The following is a 27,533-nucleotide window of genomic DNA, read 5'->3' as shown; positions in this document are numbered from 1 at the left end:
TAACGTTTAGTTCAAGTCCATATCATATGGGTATAGGGTGTATATGTACGTGATGTAATGTGTAGCCCTACATGTCGTATTGTGAAGCAAATAGTGCATGTATGGTGTATAAAAGTCATCCAAGACACACGGCTATAGACTAGACTTCACTAATGCACCCTACGATTAGACACACTAATGTATCCTAGTTCCCTATAGCCAAAGCTCTGATACCATCTTTAACACCCCGTCAAAAATCCCTTTAACGGAATGTTAACTCTGGTCCCAGTGCTTGGCTTGACTTCTACGTAACAACAATATTCTACAGCGGAAGCAATTAATACCTGAGAATAAAACACGCAAAACGGATCAACAACAATGTTGAGTGAATCTATAGGTTTTAGGTAAACAATACAGTATGTTTAAGAAATACATTTCGAAAACGGTTATTAGTGGAAGACCACCAAGGTTCAATGTTAAAAGTTAGATAACTCCGTGTCCCATTTCAAAAGTTTGTTGACACTACCATGTCAAGTTTCAATCATTTGTAGACAATACCATGTCAAGTTTCAAATATTCGTAGATAATACCATGTCAAGTTTTATCTCATTTGTTCGTAAACCACAGTTTTAAATAACGTTGTATAGTATCTGAAAAATAGTTATCAAAAATATAGTTTAGTTTCCTTGACCACGAGAGTTTACAAGTACAACTCCAAGTTGCGAAACGTTTGCATAATCTATGAGCACCTGAATACTAGCAATGACCCAAGTATAGAATCCACTATACCTGCCTTTACCTCATAAAAATGTTATACACTTGTACGAATGTATTATGTTCAAAATAAATGCACCACAGTTTTTATAGCGGGTGAGGTTGTCAACCTAACGGATCCGTCCATCTAAATTGTGCCTACACCGATGGTATTTAAAGTATTCAAGCTAGAGGCATTGTGTACAAACTCAATATGCAGATATAGTACTCGTGTCAATACAAAAATCATTTGTAAAAATGTAAGTAACAATAGTATGTATTCTCATCCCTGAAAACATGTAAAAAGCGGGACTGTAGACTCACCTTTGAATAAAGCTCGGATTGAAAAGTGGACAATTTACTTGTACGGTTTATAGCCGAGTAATGCAACCTAAGTATATGTATTTAGGCTGGTCAGTAAATATTTCTTAAACAAGTGTGGTTTCATAGTATAAGTTGTCTTATTGCTCGAATCGACGCGTTTCAAAGTAGAAGTCAACATACAGTCAACTAATTCATGCAAGTCAAACAAAGTCAACCGAAGTCAAACCGAAAGTCAAACTTGGTCAAAGTAGTCAACTAAAGTCAACATCAGTAGGTTCATGTCAAATGTTGGTCAACATGTCAAACCTAAGTCAAACAACACATTTTAGATCATAATTGGTCAATTTCACAATTTCAGTTTATCGTTGTGCACAAAGTTCATGTACATGTAGCAAACTTAGCATATTATCTTATAGTACAAACTTCAAGTAAACATGGAAAACTTCAGATCATAAGTATACTCAAAATCGATTCCAAAAAGTCTAACCAGGGTCTCATACGATAATTAAAAGTTAGGAATCAGAAGGGGTACATTTGGGGTTCACCAAGTCAGTTTCTGACCGCGCACTGATTTGGTTTTAGCTATAACCGGAGTTAGGAACATGAAATCGATACAAGACCAGTGGCCATAGTTCACAAACAAGTTAAACTAACACATATCAAAAATCGAGCAATTTTGGTTTAGCCAATTTGTAAAGTTTATTCATGCAAGTTGAACATTCAGTTTTTCAGCTCAAATCAGAATTTACATAAAGTATGGCCCTATTGTGCCCAATGCATAAGGTTTCAGAGATTGACATAAACTAACAATAAGTCATATATCATGTTAAAATTCATATTCCAGAAGCTTACATGCTCATTCAATAAACACAATCCACAGAGTATAAAACAGAGAGCAATTTACAGATTCGATTCTAGTTTCGCTAGTCACATTCGCACGCGATTACCCGAAGATATAGATACAATTACCTATGATATCTACATGAAAAGTGAAGTAATTTTTGTGTAAATTTCAAATATGAAAAGATTTAAACACTGAAGTTAACACATTTTATCATACAAGGCTGTTTTCATGCAGGTGCTGTATAAATCCACTTTTTCACTAAATCAAGCATATCTCAAGTTATACATAAGCAAACGGCATGATATCCTAGTGTAACCTGAGTGTTTTTAAATTACCTATCCAATGGTATAAATTTCTTAATCCAATTCGTGGTCTATCAAACCCAGATTTATGATCAATCACAAAAACACAGCGTTAATTTCAATTGGCCATAACTTGATCATCCGGAAACGAAATCAAGCGAATCCAAAGCCTAAAATTAATAGTTTTTCACAAGGAACCTAATTATCACATAATATTATGCATTAGAAAAATCAAAATTCACTGATCATGCAATATAAAATTCGGTTTTCGCAACAAATAAACAAAACGAGCGATCTAACGCATTAAACAATCAACAAACATCAAGACTTGAGCAATAGACAACCTAATTTATAAAACCTTAATAAAAATCTGATTTTAAGGTTTAGAGTTTAGCTAATTATACCTTTGATCACAAAATTATTTATACTAGCGCGTAGAGAACAACGATCGGACCAAGATTGATCACACGAGTAAGAGCAAACAAGCAAGTTTGATGGTTGATTTATGTGTGTGTATGTTTGATGTGAAGAAGAAGATAGGGAGGAGGAATGAGCTGCATTTTTTCATAGATAGGATGGAATGAATGATTAAAGATGGTATAGAGAATTATCTAACTAGTTATTTGGTGCCTAAAAATAAAAAGTCAACAAACATGGGCCTAAAACTAATAGTCAACATGCATTGGCTACTCATGGGACCAAGGATGATGAGGTATGAGGTCATGGCCATGTGGCCTCGGGCTCGGGTCTCGGGCTCGTTTTGTGTAAAAGCTCGTTCGCGCGTGGTTCGTTTCGAGTGCCATTAACCGTACCGAATCTCCGGAACGTTAACTAGTCGTTGAAACAAAATGACCGTGTTTAATTCATTAAGTAAATAATAAATTAAATTTCTTTCATAAGTTCAATAATTATTAACAATAATTATTCTATCGTTTTTCTGAGTTTAGTTAACTGAAAAGTTTTCTAGGAGATTAACTTTAATCGTGTCGTTTCTAGTTTAATTTGTCAACCGAATTAAGTTTACTAATTAATATAACATATTAATTCAAGTAATCCACTAAGGATCAAGTACGCATTTAATTTCTTTAAATACAAAAAAAAAAAAAAAAAAAATTCACGTAAGTTCCATTAACTAACTAACGGACAGTTAACTAAAGTAACGGAAAAAGTTGGGTTGTTACATTCCCCTACCGAGGAATTCAAACTGGAGCGCGGTATTCGACAAGGTGATCCTCTTTCCCCTTTTCTCTTTATTATTGCAGGTGAAGGGCTTAATCTTTTATATAATGAAGCAATTAGAAAAGGTCTTGTTAGAGGTGTAGAGATAGGAAAAGATAATATACCGTTCTCCCATCTTCAATATGCGGATGACTCCATTTTTATTGGACTCTGGACGAAAAGGAATTTAAATAACGCATTGAAAGTGATTAAATGTTTTGAGGATGTGTCGGGTCTAAAGTTAAATCTTGTCAAAAGCAAATTAATTGGGATTGGTGTAGAAGCTTCGATTGTTGGGGAAATGGCAGCCCGGTTAGGATGTAAAGGTGAGAAAACTCCTTTCTCATATCTCGGATTACCGGTTGGGGACAAAATGAGTAATAGCGAAGCTTGGGATCCCGTTACCAAAAAGTTTTGTAAGAGACTTTCGGATTGGAAATCACGAACGACGTCATTCGGAGGTCGCTGACGCTCATCAAATCGATCCTTAATAGTTTGCCGTCGTACTTCTTCTCATCCTTCCGAGCTCCATCATGTGTCATTAATTTACTTGAAGGTTTGCGTCGTAACTTCTTTTGGGGCGGGTCGGGTGAGGGATTCAAAATGGCTTGGGTTAAATGGGATTCTATTATGCTTCCTTACGGGGTGGGGGGTCTTAATATCGGATCGCTAAAAGCAAAAAATCTAGCTCTTTTAGGTAAATGGTGGTGGAGGTTTCGTACCGAAGCCGACACTTTTTGGGTCAAGATTATCAAAAGTATATATGGGCGGGAAGGGGGGTTGGGGTCTTCGTGTAGCTCTCGGGTGGGTGTCGGGTACTCTCCTTGGAAAGATGTTATAAAAATTGGGAAAGATTTGGATAAATACGGTATTTCACTTAACAATTCTTTTGTAAGATGTGTTGGTGAAGGCAGGGATATTTTATTTTGGGAAGATACTTGGGCGGGTGATCAATGCTTTAAGGACAAGTTTTCGAGGCTCTATAGATTGGAAGAGAACAAGCATGTGATGGTCAATGAAAGGGTTTCTTGGTCCAACACGGGTGCATCAGTGGGGTGGCGGTGGATCAGACCGCCTCGGGGCAGAAACATGGGTGACATAGCGGAAATGGTTCAGACTATTAATGGGGTAGTTCGAGGAGAAAATGGGCGTGATTTCTGGAAATGGGTGTTCAACAGGGATGGTTATTACATTACTAAGGTGATGGCCGAAATAATTGATGACAAAGTGCTTGGGGGCAACTCTTACGGGCTTGAAACTGAGCGAAATAAACTGCTTCCGCAATCCATCGAGATCTTTGTTTGGCGTGCAAAGCGTAGGCGTCTTCCGGTAAGAAAAGAACTCGATAATCGAGGTATCGATCTTCATACGGTTAGGTGTCCTATGTGTGATGAGGATGTTGAATCTTTAGACCACGCTCTAGTGTTGTGCAAATTCTCGTTTGAAGTCTGGGAAAACATACATCGATGGTGGGGATTGACTTCGCTTGCTAGTACATGTGTGAATGATATCTTCAATGGATCGGCTTTTTCTTCTATGGGTCACCACCGGAAAATTCTATGGCAAGCCGTGGAGTGGGTGACGGGTTATCTATTGTGGAAGAATAGGAATCAAAAAGTCTTCCACAACACGTCTCGTTCAACCGCAACTTTAATTAACGATATCCAAGTCAAAAGTTTCGAGTGGATTTCCAAAAGGGCAAAACGTTATAATCTCCAATGGCACCAATGGCTGATAAATCCCTCTTCGTTCGGGTCTAGTGATCTTAATCGAAGTGGCGTAGGCTAATGAGCTTGAATGTGTTCTGTGTTTTGCATTTCATGTATATATTTCGGTTTAGGTTTGGTTAGCTATAGGCTTTTCTTTATAATTCTTGTATAGCCTATAGCTTCTTGCTGTAATCCCTCTCTTTTATATATAATTCTATTCTCTGTTGGCTTTTCAAAAAAAAAAAAAAAAAAAAATGTACAAATACAAATTACAAGTGATATGATTACAAGAATTCGACAACCCGAACCCGACATGAATTACCAGATTGTGGAGTGTGATGTATCAAGCTAGTATGATATCAGATTTTGACACTGGTATAGAAAGTCAAACAGAACCTGTACATGAGTTTCAAGATATTGGAACATGTTCAATCATTTAACAATACACATGACATCATTCATTATCACAGTTCACCACCCAACTCAAATGATCGGTCTGTAGATGATATTACAACATCAACTGACAGCAAAGTCAACACTCAACAACAAAAAATAAAAGTTTATGTTGATAGAACTCAAAATCAGAATTCAGTAGTCACAACAATGGGTTGTTGTTGATTATTATATTATATGACACTACAAAAGATAGAAGTATGAAATCTAAATATAATAATATAATTAGAAATCCACAGACCAAAGACAGAACCAGAAACAGCAATCATCAGAAATAAACAGAAAGAACAAATTAAGTATACCAACATTAATGTAGTCTGGCCTGGTAATCGACGTTTCCTCTATACATGTACATATACTATTCTTTTCGGCAACCTAAATCTACTATGTTTCTTTGTTTTATTTATTTTTGCAAATCGAATAAATAAAGTATCTGGGGAGACATATTCTCCTTTTGTGTTTTTCTGTCGTCAATTATTGTATGAAGGAAAGGAATATAATCAATAAAAGGGTGGTGGTGGTGGAGAGGCGTATGAAACACTAATCACTGGAGGTAATGGGCCTTCGTATGTTGGAGTTGGTGGTGGCGGGCTATTGTATATATATGGTGGTGGTGATTGGTGGTGAACTGGGGGCGGAGGTGAAAAGTAGATTACTGGTGGTGGTTCTATACAAGGGGGTGGTGAAGGTGGAGAGTGTGGTGGTGGTGGTGGTGGGGGTGATGAATAGATGTACGGTGGGGGAGATTTGGCTATAGGTAGTGGTGGAGGTGGAGAGTGTGGTGGTGGTGATGAATAGATGTACGGTGGTGGCGGTGATGAATAAATGTAAGTTGGTGGTGGAGGTGGAGAGTGTGGTGGTGATGGTGGTGGTGGTGATGAATAAATGTATGGTGGTGGTGGAGGTGGTGAGTTTGGTGCTGGTGGACAGTTAACCGGTGGTGGTGGTGGTGGTGGAGAGTAAATAGGTGGTGGTGGTGATGGTGAGTAAATAGGTGGTGGTGGTGGTGAGTAAACAGGTGGTGGTGGTGGTGGTGAGTAAACAGGTGGAGGTGGAGGTGGAGGTGGAGGTGGAGGTGGAGGTGGTGGTGGTGGAGAATAAATTGGGGGTGGTGGTGGTGAGTAAACAGGTGGTGGTGGTGAGTAAACAGGAGGTGGAGGTGGTGGTGAGTAAACAGGTGGTGGTGGTGGTGAGTAAACAGGAGGTGGTGGTGGTGAGTAAACAGGAGGTGGTGGTGGTGGTGAGTAAATAGTAGGTGGTGGTGGTGGTGGTGAGTTAACAGGTGGTGGTGGTGGTGAGTTAACAGGAGGTGGCGGTGGTGGTGAGTAAACAGGTGGTGGTGGTGAGTAAATTGGAGGAGGTGGTGGTGGTGGAGGCAAAGCCGGAACAAAAGGAGCGCACTTAAACGCGCTACAATGTATCTTCTTAGACGCAAACATCTTACACTGTTTCTCATTCCTTTGTGCCGGCCTATTCGGCAAACAATTCCTACGGTCATTAAACTCGGCCAAATTCAAACACACCGGAGGCTCACCCGTAAAGAAATTATCCGAATAAGTAAAATTCTGCAATCTCGGCAACCTACACACGCTCTCCGGTATACTCCCGCTCAAAAAGTTATTCGCCACATTCAACTGTTCCACCTTAACCAACCCCGATATACTCTCAGGCAAGGGGCCCATTAACTGATTATAACTAACATCCAACACAGTCACTTCCTTCAACAGCCCGATTTCTTCGGGCACACATGACCGTAACCCGTTATTCATCATAATAATCTCATTCAACGTACGCGACATGTTACCAATACTCGCGGGCAGACACCCTTGGAACCTATTGTTGGCCAAAACAATAACCGAAACAGGCGAATTACCGAAATTATCCGGTAATTCGAACACAAATCGGTTATGATTAATAAAAATAGCATCCAAATCCTTATCGAATAACTCTTTAGGAACTCCGCCTTCAAATTCATTAAACCGAATATCTAAAAACTTCAATTTAGGCAAATTAAGCACAACATAAGGAAACTTCCCAGCCAACCTGTTATTACTTACATCGAGTTCGAATAACATCTTCAAGTTTTGAAACTTTTTCGGAACAGTTCCGCAAAAACGATTCGAATTGATATGAAACAATGCAAGGTCTGTAAGTAAACCAAGTTCTTCAGGTAAGTAACCAGCGATATCAGCGTGATTCAAATCGATTCCCGCTACGGTTATTTCAGAAGACTTATCAGGCGCGGGTGCACAGTACACTCCCGTGTAACCGCACACACCCGATCCTACCCAATTAGCGGTGAAATTTAACGGATCTGAAAGTATAGCTTGTTTCCAAGCTTGTAAAGCAATGTAAGCATTTCTTAACCTAGGGTTTTGAAACCTTAAGTTAGAATCAACCTTCACATTTTCAGCAAATTCGTCACGGTAGCTTAACAGCTGCCGTTTACGGATGTACAGAACATCGCCGTCGGTCAGCCGACGACTACCGCCGTCACCGTCGGAGAAACATAAAACGGCAGTAGTAATAAATGATAAGAAAAGAAGGTAGAAAAACGTAATTGTAATAATTTTCATCTCAAGAACAAATTAGACATCTAAAATGTGTGTTAATGAGGATGAGAGAGAAGGTAGAAAAAGAGGGTTTATGTAGGGAATTTGAATAACGTGTGAAAAGGAAGGGCACGGGGGAATGGAATAGAATGAAAACAGCTAACTTACAGCTCTCACAGATTGTGATGGAGAATTTGTATATTGGTTTCTCTCTCTACAAGTATGAAGATTGGAATATTAATATGAATGCCAATGCTAATTTATATAAAATTAAAAATTAATTAAAAAATGACCGGATGGAAAGAGGGAGGCCGGCGGGTGACCGGTGGATGACCGGTTGTTGGTAAATAACTCCGCCCTTTTGCTAAAATAAATAAATGGTGACAAATGTATATGTTCATTTTTATTGTCCACATTTAATGATCGAGTTAATTTGTTAGTTACGATGATATGGATCACAAATGTACATGACATGTAAAATATTAAAGTATAGGTTAGCGCATTAACTTTTAGCGAATCGCATTGGACAAAATTTTAAGCGTTTACTTAGTTAAATTTGTAAGGGAGATGATATTTTCATTTGAAGATTTGATAAAATAAATCCACTTGTATTTATGCATTAACATCAGTACTGTACAAACAACTTATTCATGAAAAAAGTGAATATATCAAAAACGTTAATGGATTTATCATCACTCAATTTGTAAGGGTTAATGTATTTTAAGTTGCAAAGCGATTTTATGTGTCACATGATATTATTTAAGTTTTTACCAAATTAAATAAATATTTTGTGTCCAATTAAATAATTATTTTGAAATTTAACCAATTTAAAACATAGTTTTAGGAGACTTTAATATTGTTTAAGTTTAACCAATTAAATGATCAATATTTTACATTACATGTAAAATATTAAAATATATATTAGCGCCTTAACTTTTAGCGATTCGCATTGGACAAAATTTTAAGCCGTTTACTTATTCAATTTGTAAGGGTTAATGTATTTTAAAGTTGCAAAGTGGTTTTACATGTTACACAATATTATATTATTTAAGTTTGTACCAAATCAAATAAATGAAATTAAATAATTATTTTGTAGTTTAACCAATTGAAAGGGAGTTTTAGTGGAGAGATGTTATTCTATTGATAGATAATGATGAAATTAATAGAGTTTTCACAAAATTTATGTAATTTCAAAGTTAACAATTGTAATGATATGTAGGAGAATGATTTAATTCAACAGAATCGTCCCAAATTGAGTTAACAACTCTAATTCATTTCGAAATTTGTCGAGTACTCGAGTTTGTTTATGGATTAAAGATAAGCGTTACTTTCAAACTCAAATCGTCCCGAATCGAGCTTGTCTTTCCTCATCATCCATTTCCATACTAATCAACGGCTCACCCTCCAAAGAATTCTCCCCTGAAAGGGGAATTCGACAAGGGGATCCTATATCGCCGTTTCTTTTCATCATCGTTGCCGAAGGTCTTAATATACTTGCTAAAAGAGCATTATCCAACGGACAATTAAAAGGTTTAAAAATTGACCACGACAACCTTGTCATCACACATCTCCAATACGCAGATGATACAATTTTTTTTGGAGAGTGGAATAAAAGAAATGCCAAATACATCTCCAAACTCCTAAAATGTTTCGAAAACATATCAGGTCTCAAAGTCAACTTTCGCAAAAGTAAACTTTATGGTATCGAAACATCCACCATTGAAACCGAGCATATGGCCAGCTACATTAACTGCTCTGCGGGTTCTACCCCGTTTACTTACCTCGGTCTTCCTATTGGTGTACCCACATCCCACGCATCCTCTTGGCAACCAATTGTTGAAAAATTCGACAAGAGACTTTCGGATTGGGCTGCCAGATCTATATCCTTTGAGGGTCGTCTTACGATCATCAAATTCATCCTGAGTAGCATTCCTCTTTACTACTTTTCATTATTCCATGCACCTGCCGCTATCCTTAAGGTTCTTGAATCTAAAAAACGGAAATTTTTCTGGAGAGGTTCTTTTAATGATAATAAAATTAATTGGATAAAATGGGACCAAATTATTTTGCCATATGAAAATGGGGGTTTAAATGTGGGATCTCTTTTTGCTGAAAACATATCACTCCTTTGTAAATGGTGGTGGCGTTTCAAAAATGAACATAATGCTTTATGGGTAAAAATCATAAAAAGTATTTATGGGCCCGGGGGGGGGGGGGGGGGGGGGGGGGGTTGGATACTAATGTTTTATGCAGGAATATTTCAGGTCGCACCATTTGGAAAGAGATTATCAAAGCCGGAAAAGTCGCGGACAATTTAGGCACCTTCTTCACATCCTCAATTTCAAAGCGCATCGGCAATGGCACATCGATTAGTTTCTGGCATGACATATGGATCGGAACATAATCTCTCAAAACTCTATTCCGTAGATTATTCATGTTGGAATCTCAAAAAGAAGCAACTGTTGCCGACAGAATATCTAACGTTAATTCAAATTCAATCGAAATCTGGGATTGGTCCCGGGCACCCAGCGGTCGTGCATTAGACGAACTAACGGAACTCAATAATTTAATATCATCCGTAAGTATTTTGGATCGTCCCGATTCATGGAAATTCTCTCTTGATGCATCATGTATCTTCACTACATCATCATTGTCAAATTTGATCAACACACTTAAATACGGCGTCCACTCTCGAAATTTATTAATTCCCCGGAACAAATACGTGCCACAAAAGGTCTTCATATTCACGTGGAGAGTAATTCAACTAAAACTTCCGGTCAGAAGTGAACTCGATAAAAAAGGACTTGATTTACACACAATCCTATGTCCCTTATGCGATCATCATATCGAAACCATTGAACATGCGTTGATTAATTGTCCTAATGTGTCTTCAATTTGGACACAATTACTTGATTGGTGGAATCAAAATAACACAACAATTTCCAACATCAACGATGCCATCATCTCCGACCAAGGATACTCACATAACTCCGCGGGATCTTCCTTATGGCAAGCTACTAAATGGATCGCGTGCTATACTATATGGAAACACAGAAACCTAAAAGTCTTCTCAAATAAAATATGGAATCCCGCTATGCTTATCTCCGAGATTCAATCGCAAAGCTTTAGCTGGATCTCAAATCGCTCTCGGAAGAAAAATCCTATAGAATGGCACCAATGGCTACTTAACCCCTCTTACTATGTGGCTTCACCTCCAAATCGCATGGGAATCGGTTAACATCGGGTAGTGCCCGAAGTTCTATTTTTCTTATGTGGGTAGATTAATAGGGAAGGTCGTTAGGCAACTTTGTCGCCGCTTGATCGGCACGGTTTGCCTCCTCCGTCCCTGCTTGTTTCTCTCAAGTTCGTTCCCGCATAGTGTTAAGTAGGCTTCATCCATCCCGATTCTAATTTATAGTTATACTCCAACCTTTTCCAAGTTATTTCAATATTGTTCATACCAATGTATAGATGATTATAGGGACTTGTAACGTTACAATCCAGATATTATAATGAAACTTTTTGCTTTTCAAAAAAAAAAATCGACTTAAAAGCCTTGTTGGAATTAACACATTATAATAATAAAAAAATGAATAACGTTAGTTTTAGTTGGCTTGATAATTTCACATTAGACTTGAACTCTATTAATAAGCTTGAATCCATCCGAGCTAAAAAAATTTTTTTTTGGGGAAATGCTAAAGGGATTAATAAAATGCATTGGGTCCGTTGGGATCAAGTGTTGAACACCTTGGATAATGGGGGCCTTCAAATCGAAATTCTTCGCACATTTAATCATGCGCTTCTTATGAAATGGATATGGAGGTTTGTTAATAAACCAAATAGCATGTGGGTCAAGGTTGTGTGCACAATTCATGATCAAAATGCAGGTACTGATGGAGTTTCTTTGCGTGGATCTAGCACTTGGTGCCATATTGTGCACCCATTTTGCAATCTTAAAGGGAACGGATCACTTCCGGAAAATGTGTTGTGGATAAAAGTTGGTAATGGTTTGTCATCTAGGATTTGGAAAGATAATTGGAGAGGCATTGGTCCGTTAAAATCCAAGTACGGGAGACTTTTTCATTTGGATTCTAACGAAATTGTAATATTGCGGATCGTGTTTGTTTGGAAGGTTGGAAATGGGATTGGATTCGAGACGATATTGGCCCTCGCAACACCGTTTTGCTTCGGGATTTAGAATCAGAATTGGGCGAAGTCAGAATTAATACGGTTGATGATTTGTGGGAGTGGATTACCTCGGTTGATGGTAGCTTTACGGTTAGTCCAACGCGTGCGGTTTTGGATGAGCATTACTTGCATAGCTCATACACCAAAACTAGGTGGTTAAGGTTTATTCCTCGTAAAATTAATATTCTTCTTTGGAGAATTTCGTTGGATAGACTTCCGACTAGACTAAACTTTTCGAGAAGAAGCATGGATATTAAGGATAGTGGGTGGGCTTTGTGTGATCATAGGATTGAATCCATGGATCACATTTTTTCGGGTGTAATGTTGCGACTGATATATGGAGAAGAGTTAAAGTGTGGGTAGATGTTCAATGGCCCAAGGTCTACGCTTGGTCTGAATGGGTAGCGTGGTTCGATAGTTGGCATTCGTCGTCCGAGATTAAGATTAAGTTGTATGTGATCGTTGCTACTTCACTTTGGCATATTTGGAGATTCAGGAACGTGATTGTTTTTGCGTCGCCTTTGATGAAGAAGGAGCTCGTTTTCAATTCTATTCGTAATTTTGTTTTTATTTGGTATTGTAATCGTAGTAAACGTAAAATTAGTTGGAGTGTGTGGCTTTTAAAGCCGTTGTAAGTCCATTTTGTGTTGGCGTTTTAGCTGTTGTATGTTGGTTTGGCCTTTTTTTAACTGCTCGCTAGGAGGGTCGGTTTTATTATATATTTAAGCTGTTAAAAAAAAAAAAAATTAAAAATACACGCCAATTATCAAATCACAAATTTAATAAACCATCTTATTGTGTTATACGCATAAGACCACTGATATCGATAGTGTGAGTGTGGTCATTTTCTCACCATGACTCTAGTATTACATAGTAGCTCTCACATGTTCTCAAATTCCGTTATCTATTTTGCGATGGTGAAGGCGACACTGAGAACTAATAAACGTTCTTACTTATGGCACATTGATTTGTACATCTAATATTTATACTTGAACTTTGGGTTAGTTATTGATATAGTGTGGATCCGTTATTGTAAGAAACGTGTTATATATATATATATATATATATATATATATATATATATATATATATATATATATATATATATATATATATATATATATATATATATATATATATATATATATATATATATATCAAAATTCATATCACATTCAGTTATCTGAAAGAATTATTGATGTGAAAGAAATATTGAACTTATGGTTAATTATTGATACAAAACCTTTGGCTGAAAGGTATGTAGTACTCGAAAAAAAAATATCACGTGTCACGGGTTTGATCGTGTCTCACCGGAGGTTTACCTCCCCCGAAAAGAATCGCGTGTTTCGAGTGTGGATCCGTTATTGTAAGAAACGTGTTATATATATATATATATATATATATATATATATATATATATATATATATATATATATATATATATATATCAAAATTCATATCACATTCAGTTATCTGAAAGAATTATTGATGTGAAAGAAATATTGAACTTATGGTTAATTATTGATACAAAACCTTTGGCTGAAAAGTATGTAGTACTCGAAAAAAAAAATATCACGTGTCACGGGTTTGATCGTGTCTCACCGGAGGTTTACCTCCCCCGAAAAGAATCGCGTGTTTCGAGTTCGGATTGACGGGTTTCCTCTGGCAGGTGTTGTGGGTATGAACTGTCATGTGGTCTCCGACATCGCGTTCAGACTCTGTCAGTAACTACTAACATGTTGATATAGAAAAAAGTATTGATGTGGCAGTCAGTTATTAAAAGGTTTTGTAATGAGTATATAATTCGAAAATATTTCCAAGACCAAAATGCTATAGGGGGTACTATTTGTTTAATCTTTTTAGTTTGAAAACTCCGTCGGGGTGTCATATGCGTAATGTGCCGGCTAAAGTCAAAGTCGTAGAACAATCGATGCTACAAGCAACGTCGGTTTTTAGTTTGTATTTTATTACCTCCTCACACTTATTAAGTTTGAGCACGCTTAACGACTACTAATATTTACTTTAAACATTAAGATAAAATAATCATGACATATCAATATTATATTGTAAATTAGTAGCCTAAATATCACTATTGCTTGGATTCAAATATCATGTTACGATTTACGATGATCATGGCACACACCTAAAATTAACAATATTCTCTATTCATTTATTCTATCGACTCTTACATTCCACGATGGTAGCTTAGTTTTTAATAAACATTCAACGTAAAATGGTGATCATAAGTACAATTCCAACTCAATGTCCATCTAACCATTAAGTATGCAATTTATGTCTCACATGTTGGTCGTAAATTCGCTATCTACTTTTTTTATTCTACAAGTGTTGACTTTTATAGGCTCTATTTATTTTGATATACCATTAGTTACTACTCCGTATATCAACTTGATGAAGTTTTTTATTATCACAGAAGTAAACTCATACTGCAACTTGTAATACAATACGGAGTACAATTTACAACTATACAATATTACTAAATACCAACTTTTTTATATTATATATATATATATATATATATATATATATATATATATATATATATTGGCAGGATCAAGAGGGAAGTAACCAATCGGGAGGAAGCAAAAACTTTTTCTTTTCGTTTTTTGAAAAAACTTTATTCACGAGCATTATAGATGGGATGAAAATATGAACATTTAGTAGAGACACTTTGTGATAAATGTTTTTATTTTGGCGGAAAAACGCTCGAAGAAGTAATATATAACAATTATCGTGTTTTTCGAGCGTATGTTGAGGTTTTAGCTATTGGGGTTTAGATATTAGGGTTTATAGGGTTTAGATATTAGGGTTTAGGGTTTAGATTTAGGGTTTAGATTGAGTTTTTAACACGAACGGTTTAGAGTTTAGGGTTTAGGGTTTGGTGTTTTGGGTTTATTCCATAAACCCAAAACACCAAACCCTAAACCCTAAACCCTAAACTCTAAACTCTAAATCGGGCTAAATTTTACTTCACAAAACATGAAGAAAAAAAACGTTCACATTCTTCACGAACAATATTATCTTGAATGTTATTTTTGTCGATCGTTTTCCCGCCTAAATAATAACATTCATCACGAAGTGTCTCTTCTAAATGTTTATATTTTCGTATGATCTTGATGCCGGAAAAAAAAATTCCAAAAAAAACGAAAAAAAAAAAAACAATTTTTTCTTCCCCCCGCTTCCCCCCGATTGGTTACTTCCCATTGATCCTGCCGCTATATATATATATATATATATATATATATATATATATATATATATATATATATATATATATATATATATATATATATATATATATATATATATATTTATTTATTTATTTATATAGAATCCCCCATTTATTCATTTATTTTGGAGAAAATTGCGCGGATAGTCCCTGTGGTTTGTAGCACCCAGCATGGATAGACAAAGTTGGTGATTTGGGGTTGGATAGTCACTGTGGCTGAAATGTTGAGCAAGGATAGTCCAACTCACTAACTCCGTTAATTTTTTTCGTTAAAGTTAGTCATGTGACAAGCACGTGAGGGTAAATCTGTCATTTTACAATCACCTTCATCCTAACTTCATTCCACCTTCACCTTCATCCCAAAATTAAAAATACATAAAATCCCAAAATTAATAAATATGGATTCACACTAACTCTAAATCATAAAACCCCAAATCAAAACTCTAAACTCATAACTCCAAATTAAAACTCAAGTCAAAATCAAAATAAAAAACCATAAAGATCTGGTCAGCTAAAAATCGTTCAACTACACAAAATCAAAATAAAAAATCGCTCAACCATAAATCAAAATAAAAATCGTTCAGATCTGGTCAGCTACAGATCTGGTCAGCTACACAAAATCGTTCACAAAATCGTTCAAATCGTTATGGAGAAACATCAAGCAATTACATATCTTCAGGTGGATGAACACATTCGCTTCTTGCAATCGATTCTGATTTGGTATTGCTATTGATTTATGAATCAGATTTAGTTACAAATCATTGATTACATTCGGTTTATACTTGTAATTCGGTATATACTTCTAATTCGGTATAATTGACAGTTACTGATTCGGTATGGAGGTTGGATTATATACATGATTTGGTAACTCATTCGGATCTGCATCGGTATTGATGTGTGGATTCGGTAAAAGGTCGATGATGGAGATTTTTTAAACAAAAAGGAACAGTCTCACAGATTCGGTTGCTAGATAACTTTGTTATTGGGTCCTATTTATTTAAAAAAATACGAAATCATTCAGATCTGTTTTGTGTTCTTAAAGCCCGATGAAGATTTTGATGGTCTGTTGTAGCATTCAGATATGATGGTGTAGATCTAGCTCCATTTCAGCGATTGCAAAACTGAAAATGTATTGCTACTGCATTTCATGTGATATAGATATGATGGATAGAACTGAAAATGTATTGCTACTCCATTTCAGCAATTCAGATATGATGGTTGTTATCTTTTTTTTCTTTATGTTTGATGTTTGATTTTGGATTTGGTTTGAGTGATGTTCTACGGTTTGAGTTGGATGTTTGATTTGGTAGTGATGAAGTTGTTCTTGAAATTGATGTTACAAAGGTCTTTTAATGATAAAGATGAATATAGAACTACCAATAAAATTTAATTGGGTTTAAAAGAAAAGTAGGTGGGTGGTTGGGAATATTCAGATGTAATAATTTTGGGATTTTATGTATTTTAATTTGGGGATGAAGGTGAAGGTGGAATGAAGTTAGGATGAAGGTGATTGTAAAATGACAGATTTACCCTCACGTGCTTGTCACATGACTAACTTTAACGGAAAAAATTAACGGAATTAGTGAGTTGGACTATCCTTGCTCAACATTTCAGCCACAGTGACTATCCAACCCCAAATCACCAACTTTGTCTATCCATGCTGGGTGCTACAAACCACAGGGACTATCCGCGCAATTTTCTCTTTATTTTGTACTAGAAGTGTAAAATTGGGACCCGCACGTGTCACATCATGCTTGGTTGTATCGTATTCGACTATTGATCGGCGGCTCAAATAATCCGGTTTTTTAAACCTTTGTCGAGCAATCGCATCCCGCGTATATCATCAATGCGCGTTACATTTATACTTGTACGTTCTTTCTTTTTCTATTAACTTGGTCTATTCCAACATTTTGACTTTGTTTCTATATTAATAAAATAAGGAGTAAATAATTGAGCATTAATTTAAAATATACGAGTAGTTCTGAAATAGTTTTCAGCCAATAATATCAAATGAGTTTAAAGTTTGTTTTGATCGTCAATTTTGAGGGTAGTGAAAGAAGGGTCGGTCCTAAGAATTTAATTACTTAGAATAAGGTGGAAAAAAAAAGGCCCAAAGGAATGAACATTTGATTGTTGTCTTGAGCCTATTGAGCTTCTTCTTCGCCGTTTCAGTTGTGTTTTCCTAGTTCTCATGTTTCTGAAATCACCGATTGTATATGTATATATAAAAAAAATTATCCCCGAATGGTCGATCACTTTGTTCTCCCTCCGAGCCTTCCATGAGTGAAAGGTTGATCCATAAGATCAACTTAGGATATAAAAATATTAACACAAAATTTATTATAAATTTGATGTGTTAAAAAATAAATGGCATATTTAGTGCAACTAAATAATTCATTCTCACAATGAGCTAATAGCTTAGCGGTACAAGATATCACAAAAGTTAGGTCAACCGTGTGGAAGCGTTAGTAAAAATGAGCGCATGTTTGTTGAGTCCCCAAAATAATTAAAGATTTAATTATGATAAAACTGTAATTTATTTGCACTAAAATGTTATGTGCAGTCAGCACAAGTTTGTTTATGTATAGACAGCAGATATAGCTGTGTCGAGTGTTTAGTTTGCTGCTCAGTCTACCGGCACAAGGTAGACAGTGTTCTTCAATCAGCACAAGATGTGTACTCAGCAAATCAAGAACATGAAGTGACTCAGCAATGAAGAACCAGCACAGCTGGAATGCAGCTTACTACACAAGACAACTATGCTCCATTATAAGCATAGTAGTTTCCCGAGTGGTCTACATCAATGGTACCATTCAACAGAAGTCAAAGACAAAGTTGAACAGAAAAGGACACGCGTCGACGGCTGACTAGTGACCTTACAAGACCACGTGGGAATGCAGAAGTTTAACGCATGTGCAGACATGAGTTATACTTTGTCAACACCTAGGGAACACAACATTCTATTTGTATAATCAAATAGTGGTGCCAAATCGAATTGGGGTGTTCCTACAAATAGCTACCAAAGAGGAAAGAGGAGAGCATGCTCTCTGATGTAGTTGTCCTCACAAGTACAGACATCCTATGTACCAGTGGACAATAGAACCATTACACGGTTAATAGGACTACTATAAATTGTTGTATCCACTATTGTAACAACTAGTGGTGTGGGTTTATTTTTATAGAGTCAAAACGTGTAATAGCTGTTAGTTTACCTCTTAGCTATAATCTAGGTAATCTGTATCAATCAACTATCATTCCGTCAAGGATAGTTGTGATTCTTTGTGATTGAATCAATAAAAAATAACTATTGAAAAGTACCTGTGACTCTATTTATTTGCATGCTTGAATACTAATCTTGTTTAACTGTTAAGTTATTTTAAAAGATATTGTATTCACCCCCCCTACAATACTCCTATTGTTATCAAGGGACCAACAACTGGTATCAGAGCTTCAGTCTTGATAATCAATATCTTGGATCTAAATTCTCTCATGGCTGCATATTCTAATACATCTTACCTTGAAAATGGCTCATCCAATAGACCACCCAAATTTGATGAAGATGAGTATGAAACTTGGAAGGCAAGATTCATGCTTCACCTTGAGTCTATTGACCCACTCATGCCTGGTATTGCCACAGATGGTCCATTTGTACCCACTGAGACTATTGGTAGTGCTCCAGCTACAGCTGACACTCCTGCTATTCCTGACAGAGAGGTTATTCTCACCCCTTCTAGATGGAATGCTGAGGATAAACGTCGTGTTGGACTTGACCCTAAAATTAGAACCTTGTTAGCTATAACTTTGCCTAACCCACTGTTCAAACTGATTAAGGGAAAAGAAAATGCCAAGCTTATGTTGGATTATCTAGATGTTACCTATGAGGGTATGGGAGAAGTTAGGCAGAACAGAATGATTTCTTTAAATCAAGAAAATGAAATGTTCTTTGTGAAAGGACCCGTCCTAATCCATCCGGACGAAGTCCATATCGATTATAAGCGATTCACAACAGTTGATTACATCGCGAGATACTTGACCTCTATATGATACATTTTACAAACATTGCATTCATTTTGAAAAGACAATCTTTCATTACATCTAAAGTTGACAGACATGCATACCATTTCATAATATATTCAACTATAATTGACTTAATAAAGATCTTGATAAACTCAACGACTCGAATGCAACGTCTTTTGAAATATGTCATGAATGACTCCAAGTAATATCTTTTAAATGATCAAATGCATAGCGGAAGATTTCTTTCGTACCTGAGAATAAACATGCTTTATAGTGTCAATCAAAAGGTTGGTGAGTTCATCAGTTTATCATAAATAATCATTTCATAAATTAAATAGACCACAAGATTTCATATTTCCAATTCTCATAAACATACGTCCCATGCATAGAGACAAAAATCATTCATATGGATTGAACACCTGGTAACCGACATTCACAATATGTATATAAGAATATCCCCATCATTCCGGGATCCTCCTTCGGACATGATATAAATTTCGAAGTACTAAAGCATCCGGTACTTTGGATGGGGCTTGTTGGGCCCGATAGATCTATCTTTAGAGTTCGCGTCAATTAGGGTTTCTGTTCCCTAATTCTTAGATTACCAGACTATATAAAAAGGGCATATTCGATTAGATAATCCAACCATAGAATGTAGTTTCGATCACTTGTGTCCATTTCGTAAAACAATTATAAAAGCAGCGCATGCATTCTCAGTCCCAAAAATATATATAAAAAGGGAATAATGAAACTCACACATATAAATATTGTAAAACAGTTAATAAAGCATTTGCATGTATTCTCAGCCCAAAAATATGTAAAGATTAAAAAGGGAGCAAATGAAACTCACCTAATGTATGTTGTAGTAAAAATACATATAACGACGTTACACAACTGAACAATGCAGGGTTGGCCTCAGATTCACGAACCTATATCATTGATGTATTTATTAATATACATATTTGTAATTAAATAAATATATATATAATTCTATTAGTTATATCATTTTATATTAATATTATATATATATATATGTTTCATATATTCCTTTTTATATAGAAAAATATAAATTTCATTATGTTATCTGTATTGAATATATTTTTATATAGTTTGTTTGTTAAATATAATGTAGTATTCTTAGTAATGTTAGAAATGGCAAGAATGATAATAATGATAGTTCTTATTATTATTAAATAAGATAATAATGTTAATAATTATTCTAATGATTGTGATAATGATAATGATAATGAATATAAAAATTATAATTGTAAAATATGAATTTTACTGTTAATGATATTTATGACACTGATTTTAATATCTATATAATACCTAATACATATTATGACAATAATAATAATACTAATAGTCGTGATACTGATAATTGATAATAACAATGTTTATATTACTAATACTAATGATAATACTGGTAATAATAATCATAATACTATAAATTTTTAAATGCTACAAGTCTTAACTTTTAATAATCAAATCCTAAACTTTATTATATTTATTAAAATAATAATAATAATAATCATAGTTACAATCTTAATAATAATACTAATACTTAAGTACAATACAAATACATAGATAATAATAATATTAGTAAGGACAATATTGATAATAATTATTTTTATGATAATAATAATAATAACAATAATAACACTAATAACAATAAGGATTATAATCATACTTAACACATTAACAACTAATAACAATCATAATAATAATAATAACAATAATAATAATAATAATAATAATAATAATAATAATAATAATAATAATAATAATAATAATAATAATAATAATAATAATAATAATGAAAGATTAATGATTATACCCTTTGTAGCATTAAAAAAAGAGATAAACTGCTCGAGACGGGACTCGAACCCGCGACCTTACGCCCACCCGAAAACACTCCAAACCATCTGAGCTAGCCTTTTTATCTGTTATTAATCGGATTGCATCTGTATATAACACTTATTGTTTTCAGTTTCTATTTCCCTCTTCCTCTCAACTCCAATCGAACACAGAACCAACTAATTCAACAATTAGTTTATTAGATTTACTTAAAACTTGCATTTGACCCTGGAACATTCATTGTTAACATTTGAATTGATCAATAGAAGAGAAAAAAAAAATTCAAAAGAACTGCTACTGCAGTTTACGTAATACAAAAAAAAATGGTTTTTGATTTTAAGATGTTTTTGGATAAAACTTATAACACGAATTAGGTAGTCCAACATATTTAGAAACTTTCTGTATCCTTTATTGAACCCATAACCTTGAAACCAATTCGAATTTATTGATGAATGATTTCTTTGACTTTTTGAATAAGAACTTTGACTCAAGAATTCAAGATCAAATCGAAAAATTGATTCATGAAACTTTACAGGTAACTTGACTAAAAGGTTTCTAACAAAACTACACTTTTAGATTTTGTAATGCGTTTAAAAATCAAGCTTTTCAGAAATTTAAACTTCAAACAGAGTTTACCTGTGTTCTTCATTATTTCTGTTGCAATTCGTTTAATTAAAAGCTGATATGGTTAATGATAGTTGATATTTGGTAGTGTAAAGTCGTTATCCTTTGTTTAGTAACAGAATTGGACTCAATTATAGCAAAAGTGATCGACAAAAATAAATAGGCAGAAAATTAAAATAATATTTGTTTGAAACCGATGGCTACCAGATTTTTTTTGGATCGTTCCTTGATTGAATTCGTGATTAGAGACAAGAATCCAATTAGATACAGTATGATAGGTATATGAAACTGCTTTTTGATTCTATGCAGGTACGTATGATATTATAAATTATTAATTATAATAAAAATTCTAATTTAATTAATAATTAATTATATTATTATTATTAATATACAAATTTATATAATATAACGTATATGTATATATATTAGGATATATATATATATCTATATATATTTATTTTATACATATGTATTTATTTATGTATATATATTAGATTCTTTAATTTTTGATATTTAACAAGTATAATTATATTAATAAAATAATTAATATAATAATTGATAACTAATATAAAAAATGATAATTTTAAATAATTTACTTATTAATAATCATATTAAAATGATAATACAATCTTATTAGTTATAATAATATTAATTATGCAACTCTTAATATCTATAAAAGTAATGATAATAATATTAATAGTAACAATAATTATATAACAAATCATTTGTATCAAATTTTCTATATATATATATATATATATATATATATATATATATATATATATATATATATATATATATATATATATATATATATATATATATATATATATATTCAATAATAATAACACTGATATTTATATAAATATTTATTCTAATACTAGTAATGAAAATAATAATAATAAGGCTATTAGTAAAGATAACAAATTACATGTATTAAATTCCATATCTATACATTATCTTTAATAATATAACTAATATTAATCATTAATGTTAGTAATGAAAGTAATAATAATATTACTATTACTATAATATCTATATTTTAACTTATTAATAGTATATTATAATTATGTAATATTTAATTATAATAACTTTCATTGATTATTTATTATTTATAATCATATAATAATTACACATCGAAATCATATATATTTATATATATAAATTCATTTTGAATTACACTTAAATATTTTGTATCTTATTTTGCTTATTCAATCCTAATGTTTAAACTATATTTTCAATTTATTATATATATACTTATATTTATATTTACATATACACATTTATATATTTATATAAAACAATTGTTCGTGAATTCGTCGGAAGCAGTCGAAGGTCAAATGAATTCATGTAAACTGTTCCAAAGTTTTTGAGACTCAACATTACAGACTTTGCTTATCGTATCGAAATCATGTAAAGATTAAGTTTAAATTTGGTCGGAAGTTTCCGGGTCGTCACAGTACCTACCCGTTAAATAAATTTCGTCCCGAAATTTGAGTGAGGTGGTCATGACTAATAATAAAAATGTTTTCATGACGAATATGAGTTGATAAATAGAGTTTTATCATCATTGAGTAATATAGATAAAATAATTCGATTATTCGAAGAGTACGAATGAAGCTATCGCCAAAGAGTGAAATTTAGAAATCAAGATTCGTCCTAACTTTTGACGTGTTTACGGTTGAATTAGAAAATAAGGTACGTATTAGCTTTTGACGTTGTCTTGATTGAATTCCGGAATTCAGGGGATTTAAAGAAAATCTTCAAAATCTAAAAGATTTGATTTTTCGGCGAGTAAGGAAATTAAGATCTCTATAATTAAATACGGTGATCTACCTCGATTACTCTGTCTGATATTTCCATTATAAATTTACCTTTTCCGTTTCATTTGTTTTCACCACTTCTATACTCAATTCCCAAATTCAAAAGATTTATGAAAATGCTTAACCCTGTTCTGATCCTTGTTCTTATTCTAACTATCGCAATGATCGTTCTTCTTTTCCAACTCCCACCTGAAGAATCTGTTTATTTCTATTATGCCCTAGGGATTATTGTATTTATAATCCTTCCGTGTCTTTATATTGTTATACGTACTGATATCCACGGTTTGTAATTTCGGTGTTGTCATTGAGCTTTATATTCTCCCTTATATTTCAAATCTTTATGCTTTTGTTTTCTCTTCCCGACTTCAAGTCAAGCGAATAATGGTCCAGAATTCGTAGATATAGAGTTTCGAATGATTATAATGTTATAAACAGGAAGGAACGTGATAGCACGATTTGATTTTCAAATTTATCAACATCACGGAAGATAGAACCATCAAGAATACATTTTCTTGATTTGTTCAGAAGTTAAGTAGAATGAAAGAGTTATGTAACATGGCACGTGATGACGTTATGATCTGTGAATCATCACGTCCTATTAGAAACTCAGCATGACTTACTGTAATATAATCACGTTGATCAAGTGTCATTATATTATACTAATTCATGCATCAGTTTCCCACATTAATTTAATAACATTCATATTTTAAGCTTGAAAGTTTACAGAATATAGAAACTAACAGTTTCTATATGATGTAATACTGATAGCACGCAGAGATTAATGATTTCAGATAAGAATAGTTACGAAAATATCTTCAGAAATATGGAGGATATTTATAATGAAAGATACGATGATATCTTGGAATTTCTAATATCTAAGGATGATGAAGAAGATTTATCCTTAAGGGTTTAGATTCTGAAGCACGATGTTGGCTAAGGATTTCATCAGATATAGAATCATCAAGATTTTTAATGTACAAGTTTAGTCCTTGTGATTTGTTCAGAGACTCCTTCATGGTTAGCTCAATCTGTTTTCCAGTTCCAAAGTTTCTGAGCTTTTCCAACATACTATTCTTTATCATCAAACTTTTAACCGTTTAGACCATCTACAATTTTTTTCTGTTTCCTCGGCATTTAATGCTACGATATCTGAATCATCGGTTATCATTTAGAAGTGGTTTCAAGAGAATTGTGTTTTTAGATGATTAAACGCTAATGGTAACATGGTGGAATATGAAAGGTTCCCCGGTAACAATAAAAGAGCACACATATATATATCAAGGTTATAATAAGGTTGTTTCGAATGAAAAGTCGAAGTTGACTTGCTGGAGCTGTGATAAAATTGGCTACTTTGAAAAGGGATCGCAAAGTTATTTTTGTTAATAAATGCCAAAGGATCTGACGCGGCTACGTGTTAAACTTTTACTCAGTTGTCGAGAGTTTCTCAGGTGCATAACTATATGCATCAATCTATCTTTCCCGTAGATGATGTGCGGTTGATTTATCCTCTCGATTGAGGTGTTTTCGAGAATCATGAAAGGTTTGAACGCGGTTTATAATCGTCAAGATACAAATGAAGTTTAAGATGAAATCAAGTGGCAGACTTGAAGAATTGTTTAGTTTCATATGTTTTAATCAATATTTTAATTCATTTTAGTTGTTCAATGTTATTAGTCCACGGTCGATAGTCCACAGTTGACAGTTCAATAATTCATATATAATTTAATATATAATATTTGAATTAATTAATACGTATCGTGACCCGTATACGTCTCAGACTCGATCACAACTCAAACTATATATATATATATATATAGATGGGTCGATATGATATGTCAAAACATTGTATACGTGTCCCGATATTTAAAATGCGTAAATAACAGAATGACGATAAATAAAGTGCGTAAAATAAATAACAGAAATTAAATGACGATAAATAAAATTGCGAGAATGTAAATTGCGATAATTAAATTGCGATAAATAAAATGTAACCAGTTAGCTAGGAATAGTTAGCTAGGATCTTGTTAGCGTGGTTTCTTAACAAAATTTCATATTGTTAATTAGTCTGTTTCTAATCAATTTTTTTTTATTGTGTCCATTATTTCTTCATTATGCCACTTGTTGGATTCTGATAAATCAAAATCCAAATTTGGAATTGGATGAATTTGGTTATTCAGTGATGAACGGATTTGTATATCGGTGGATGTAAATATGATAGTAAATTATTGTTGAATCAGATTCGAAGAATGTACAGTTTAACTTATTAATGTGAAATCTAAATATTCCTCGGGTATTACCTACCCGTTAAAATATTTTCACCATTAACAGTTTGTACGAAAGAATTTTTAATTACAATCTTTATGAAAATATACTTACATATATATCCTCTTCAGATGTAATCATGGATTTAATGAGTTAATATGATATTAATCTCATTTGATTTACCGTTAGAACAAGAATATATAATCTCTAAAACATTAGAGATTACATAATCGCTATGTCGAACGAAGATAAAATAGATAGAACGATACATAGTACGATGTTTATACTCGAGGTACAGAATGAGATGTTGAGACATGAATTGTTGATGGTACTGGTGCTGTTACTGATGGTACTGTTGGTGTCGGTGATGTTGCTGAAGCTGGTACATTTTGAACCATATTCTCCGAATTGATTATTCGAGCGCGAAGTTCGTTGACTTATTACTCCAGGATGATTGTCGATCGGAACGAGCGGATGAATAAGGTTTAGAATTGTGGATAGAATATAATCTTGTCGAGTTACCCTGGAAATGAGACTGAAAATGGTGTCTCGAACAGGTTCGCCGGTAAACGCTTCAGGTTCATTGTCAAGAGGTGAATTCGGTTGGTGGAAGGGATTACCTTCTGTGCGTTTCCATTAATTAAGTCGACTAAGAACCCATCAGATGAATTGATAATGGCTGATTGGTTGATTCATGCCGATGACGCTGTTTTCGGAGCTTAGGTGAACATCTATGTCGGAATAGCTGTCGGAATCCGAGGGACTCGATCTAGTTGAGGGATTCATCTCGTGCGATCAGATGAAGGATTTTCGATAAGAAATAAATTATAGGATGTAGATTAGTATCCTGCAATACATAATTTACATATACATATATAATACTAAAATCTCATAAGTTACGGAGGAATCTACGGAAGCTGTCAGGCAAAGATAACGATAACAGATAAGCTAAGATATGAATTTTGTCTATACACTATTCATGCAGTCAATGCAGTAAGATGTGTCTAGACTAAGAATGATAATCAGGTAAATTTTTGACACGAAATGATAAGCAAAACTTTTGACATGTAGACACGGTCGAAGTCCAAACTCACTAAAGCATCCTAACGACTTATCAGTTAGACACACTAATGCAGACCTGGTTCGCTAAGACCACTGCTCTGATACCAACTGAAAGGACCCGTCCTAATCCATCCGGACGAAGTCCATATCTATTATAAACGATTCACAACAGTTGATTACATCGCGAGATACTTGACCTCTATATGATACATTTTACAAACATTGCATTCGTTTTGAAAAGACAATCTTTCATTACATCTAAAGTTGACAGACATGCATACCATTTCATAATATATTCAACTATAATTGACTTAATAAA

At 33.9% G+C, this 27,533-nt stretch overlaps 3 protein-coding genes across 3 annotated transcripts; 2 read left to right on the top strand and 1 right to left on the bottom strand.

Moving 5' to 3' along the window:
- The first annotated feature begins 4,023 nt into the window (after positions 1-4,023).
- On the top strand, positions 4,024-5,208 carry LOC139846928 (uncharacterized). Its single transcript, XM_071836509.1, has one exon. The coding sequence runs from the start codon at positions 4,024-4,026 to the stop codon at positions 5,206-5,208; it is 1,185 nt and encodes a 394-aa protein (XP_071692610.1).
- A 575-nt stretch (positions 5,209-5,783) lies between these two features.
- LOC139883566 (leucine-rich repeat extensin-like protein 4) lies at positions 5,784-8,226 on the bottom strand. Its single transcript, XM_071867731.1, has one exon. It carries the CDS (start codon positions 8,156-8,158, stop codon positions 6,083-6,085), a length of 2,076 nt encoding a protein of 691 aa, XP_071723832.1. The 5' UTR covers positions 8,159-8,226; the 3' UTR covers positions 5,784-6,082.
- A 2,342-nt stretch (positions 8,227-10,568) lies between these two features.
- LOC139846919 (uncharacterized) lies at positions 10,569-11,372 on the top strand. The gene has a single exon (XM_071836502.1). It carries the CDS (start codon positions 10,569-10,571, stop codon positions 11,370-11,372), a length of 804 nt encoding a protein of 267 aa, XP_071692603.1.
- Positions 11,373-27,533: the final 16,161 nt, after the last annotated feature.

The sequence above is a fragment of the Rutidosis leptorrhynchoides genome, chromosome 1 (assembly GCF_046630445.1).
Source record: "Rutidosis leptorrhynchoides isolate AG116_Rl617_1_P2 chromosome 1, CSIRO_AGI_Rlap_v1, whole genome shotgun sequence".
NCBI lineage: Eukaryota > Viridiplantae > Streptophyta > Magnoliopsida > Asterales > Asteraceae > Rutidosis > Rutidosis leptorrhynchoides.
Note: the sequence above shows the minus strand (reverse complement) of the source record. Positions and strands in the feature narration are given on the sequence as shown.

Bases quoted from the DNA above. Each gene is read 5' to 3' on its own strand.
- LOC139846928 (XM_071836509.1), top strand. From the start codon at position 4,024: ATGGCTTGGGTTAAATGGGATTCTATTATGCTTCCTTACGGGGTGGGG.
- LOC139883566 (XM_071867731.1), bottom strand. From the start codon at position 8,158: ATGAAAATTATTACAATTACGTTTTTCTACCTTCTTTTCTTATCATTT.
- LOC139846919 (XM_071836502.1), top strand. From the start codon at position 10,569: ATGTTGGAATCTCAAAAAGAAGCAACTGTTGCCGACAGAATATCTAAC.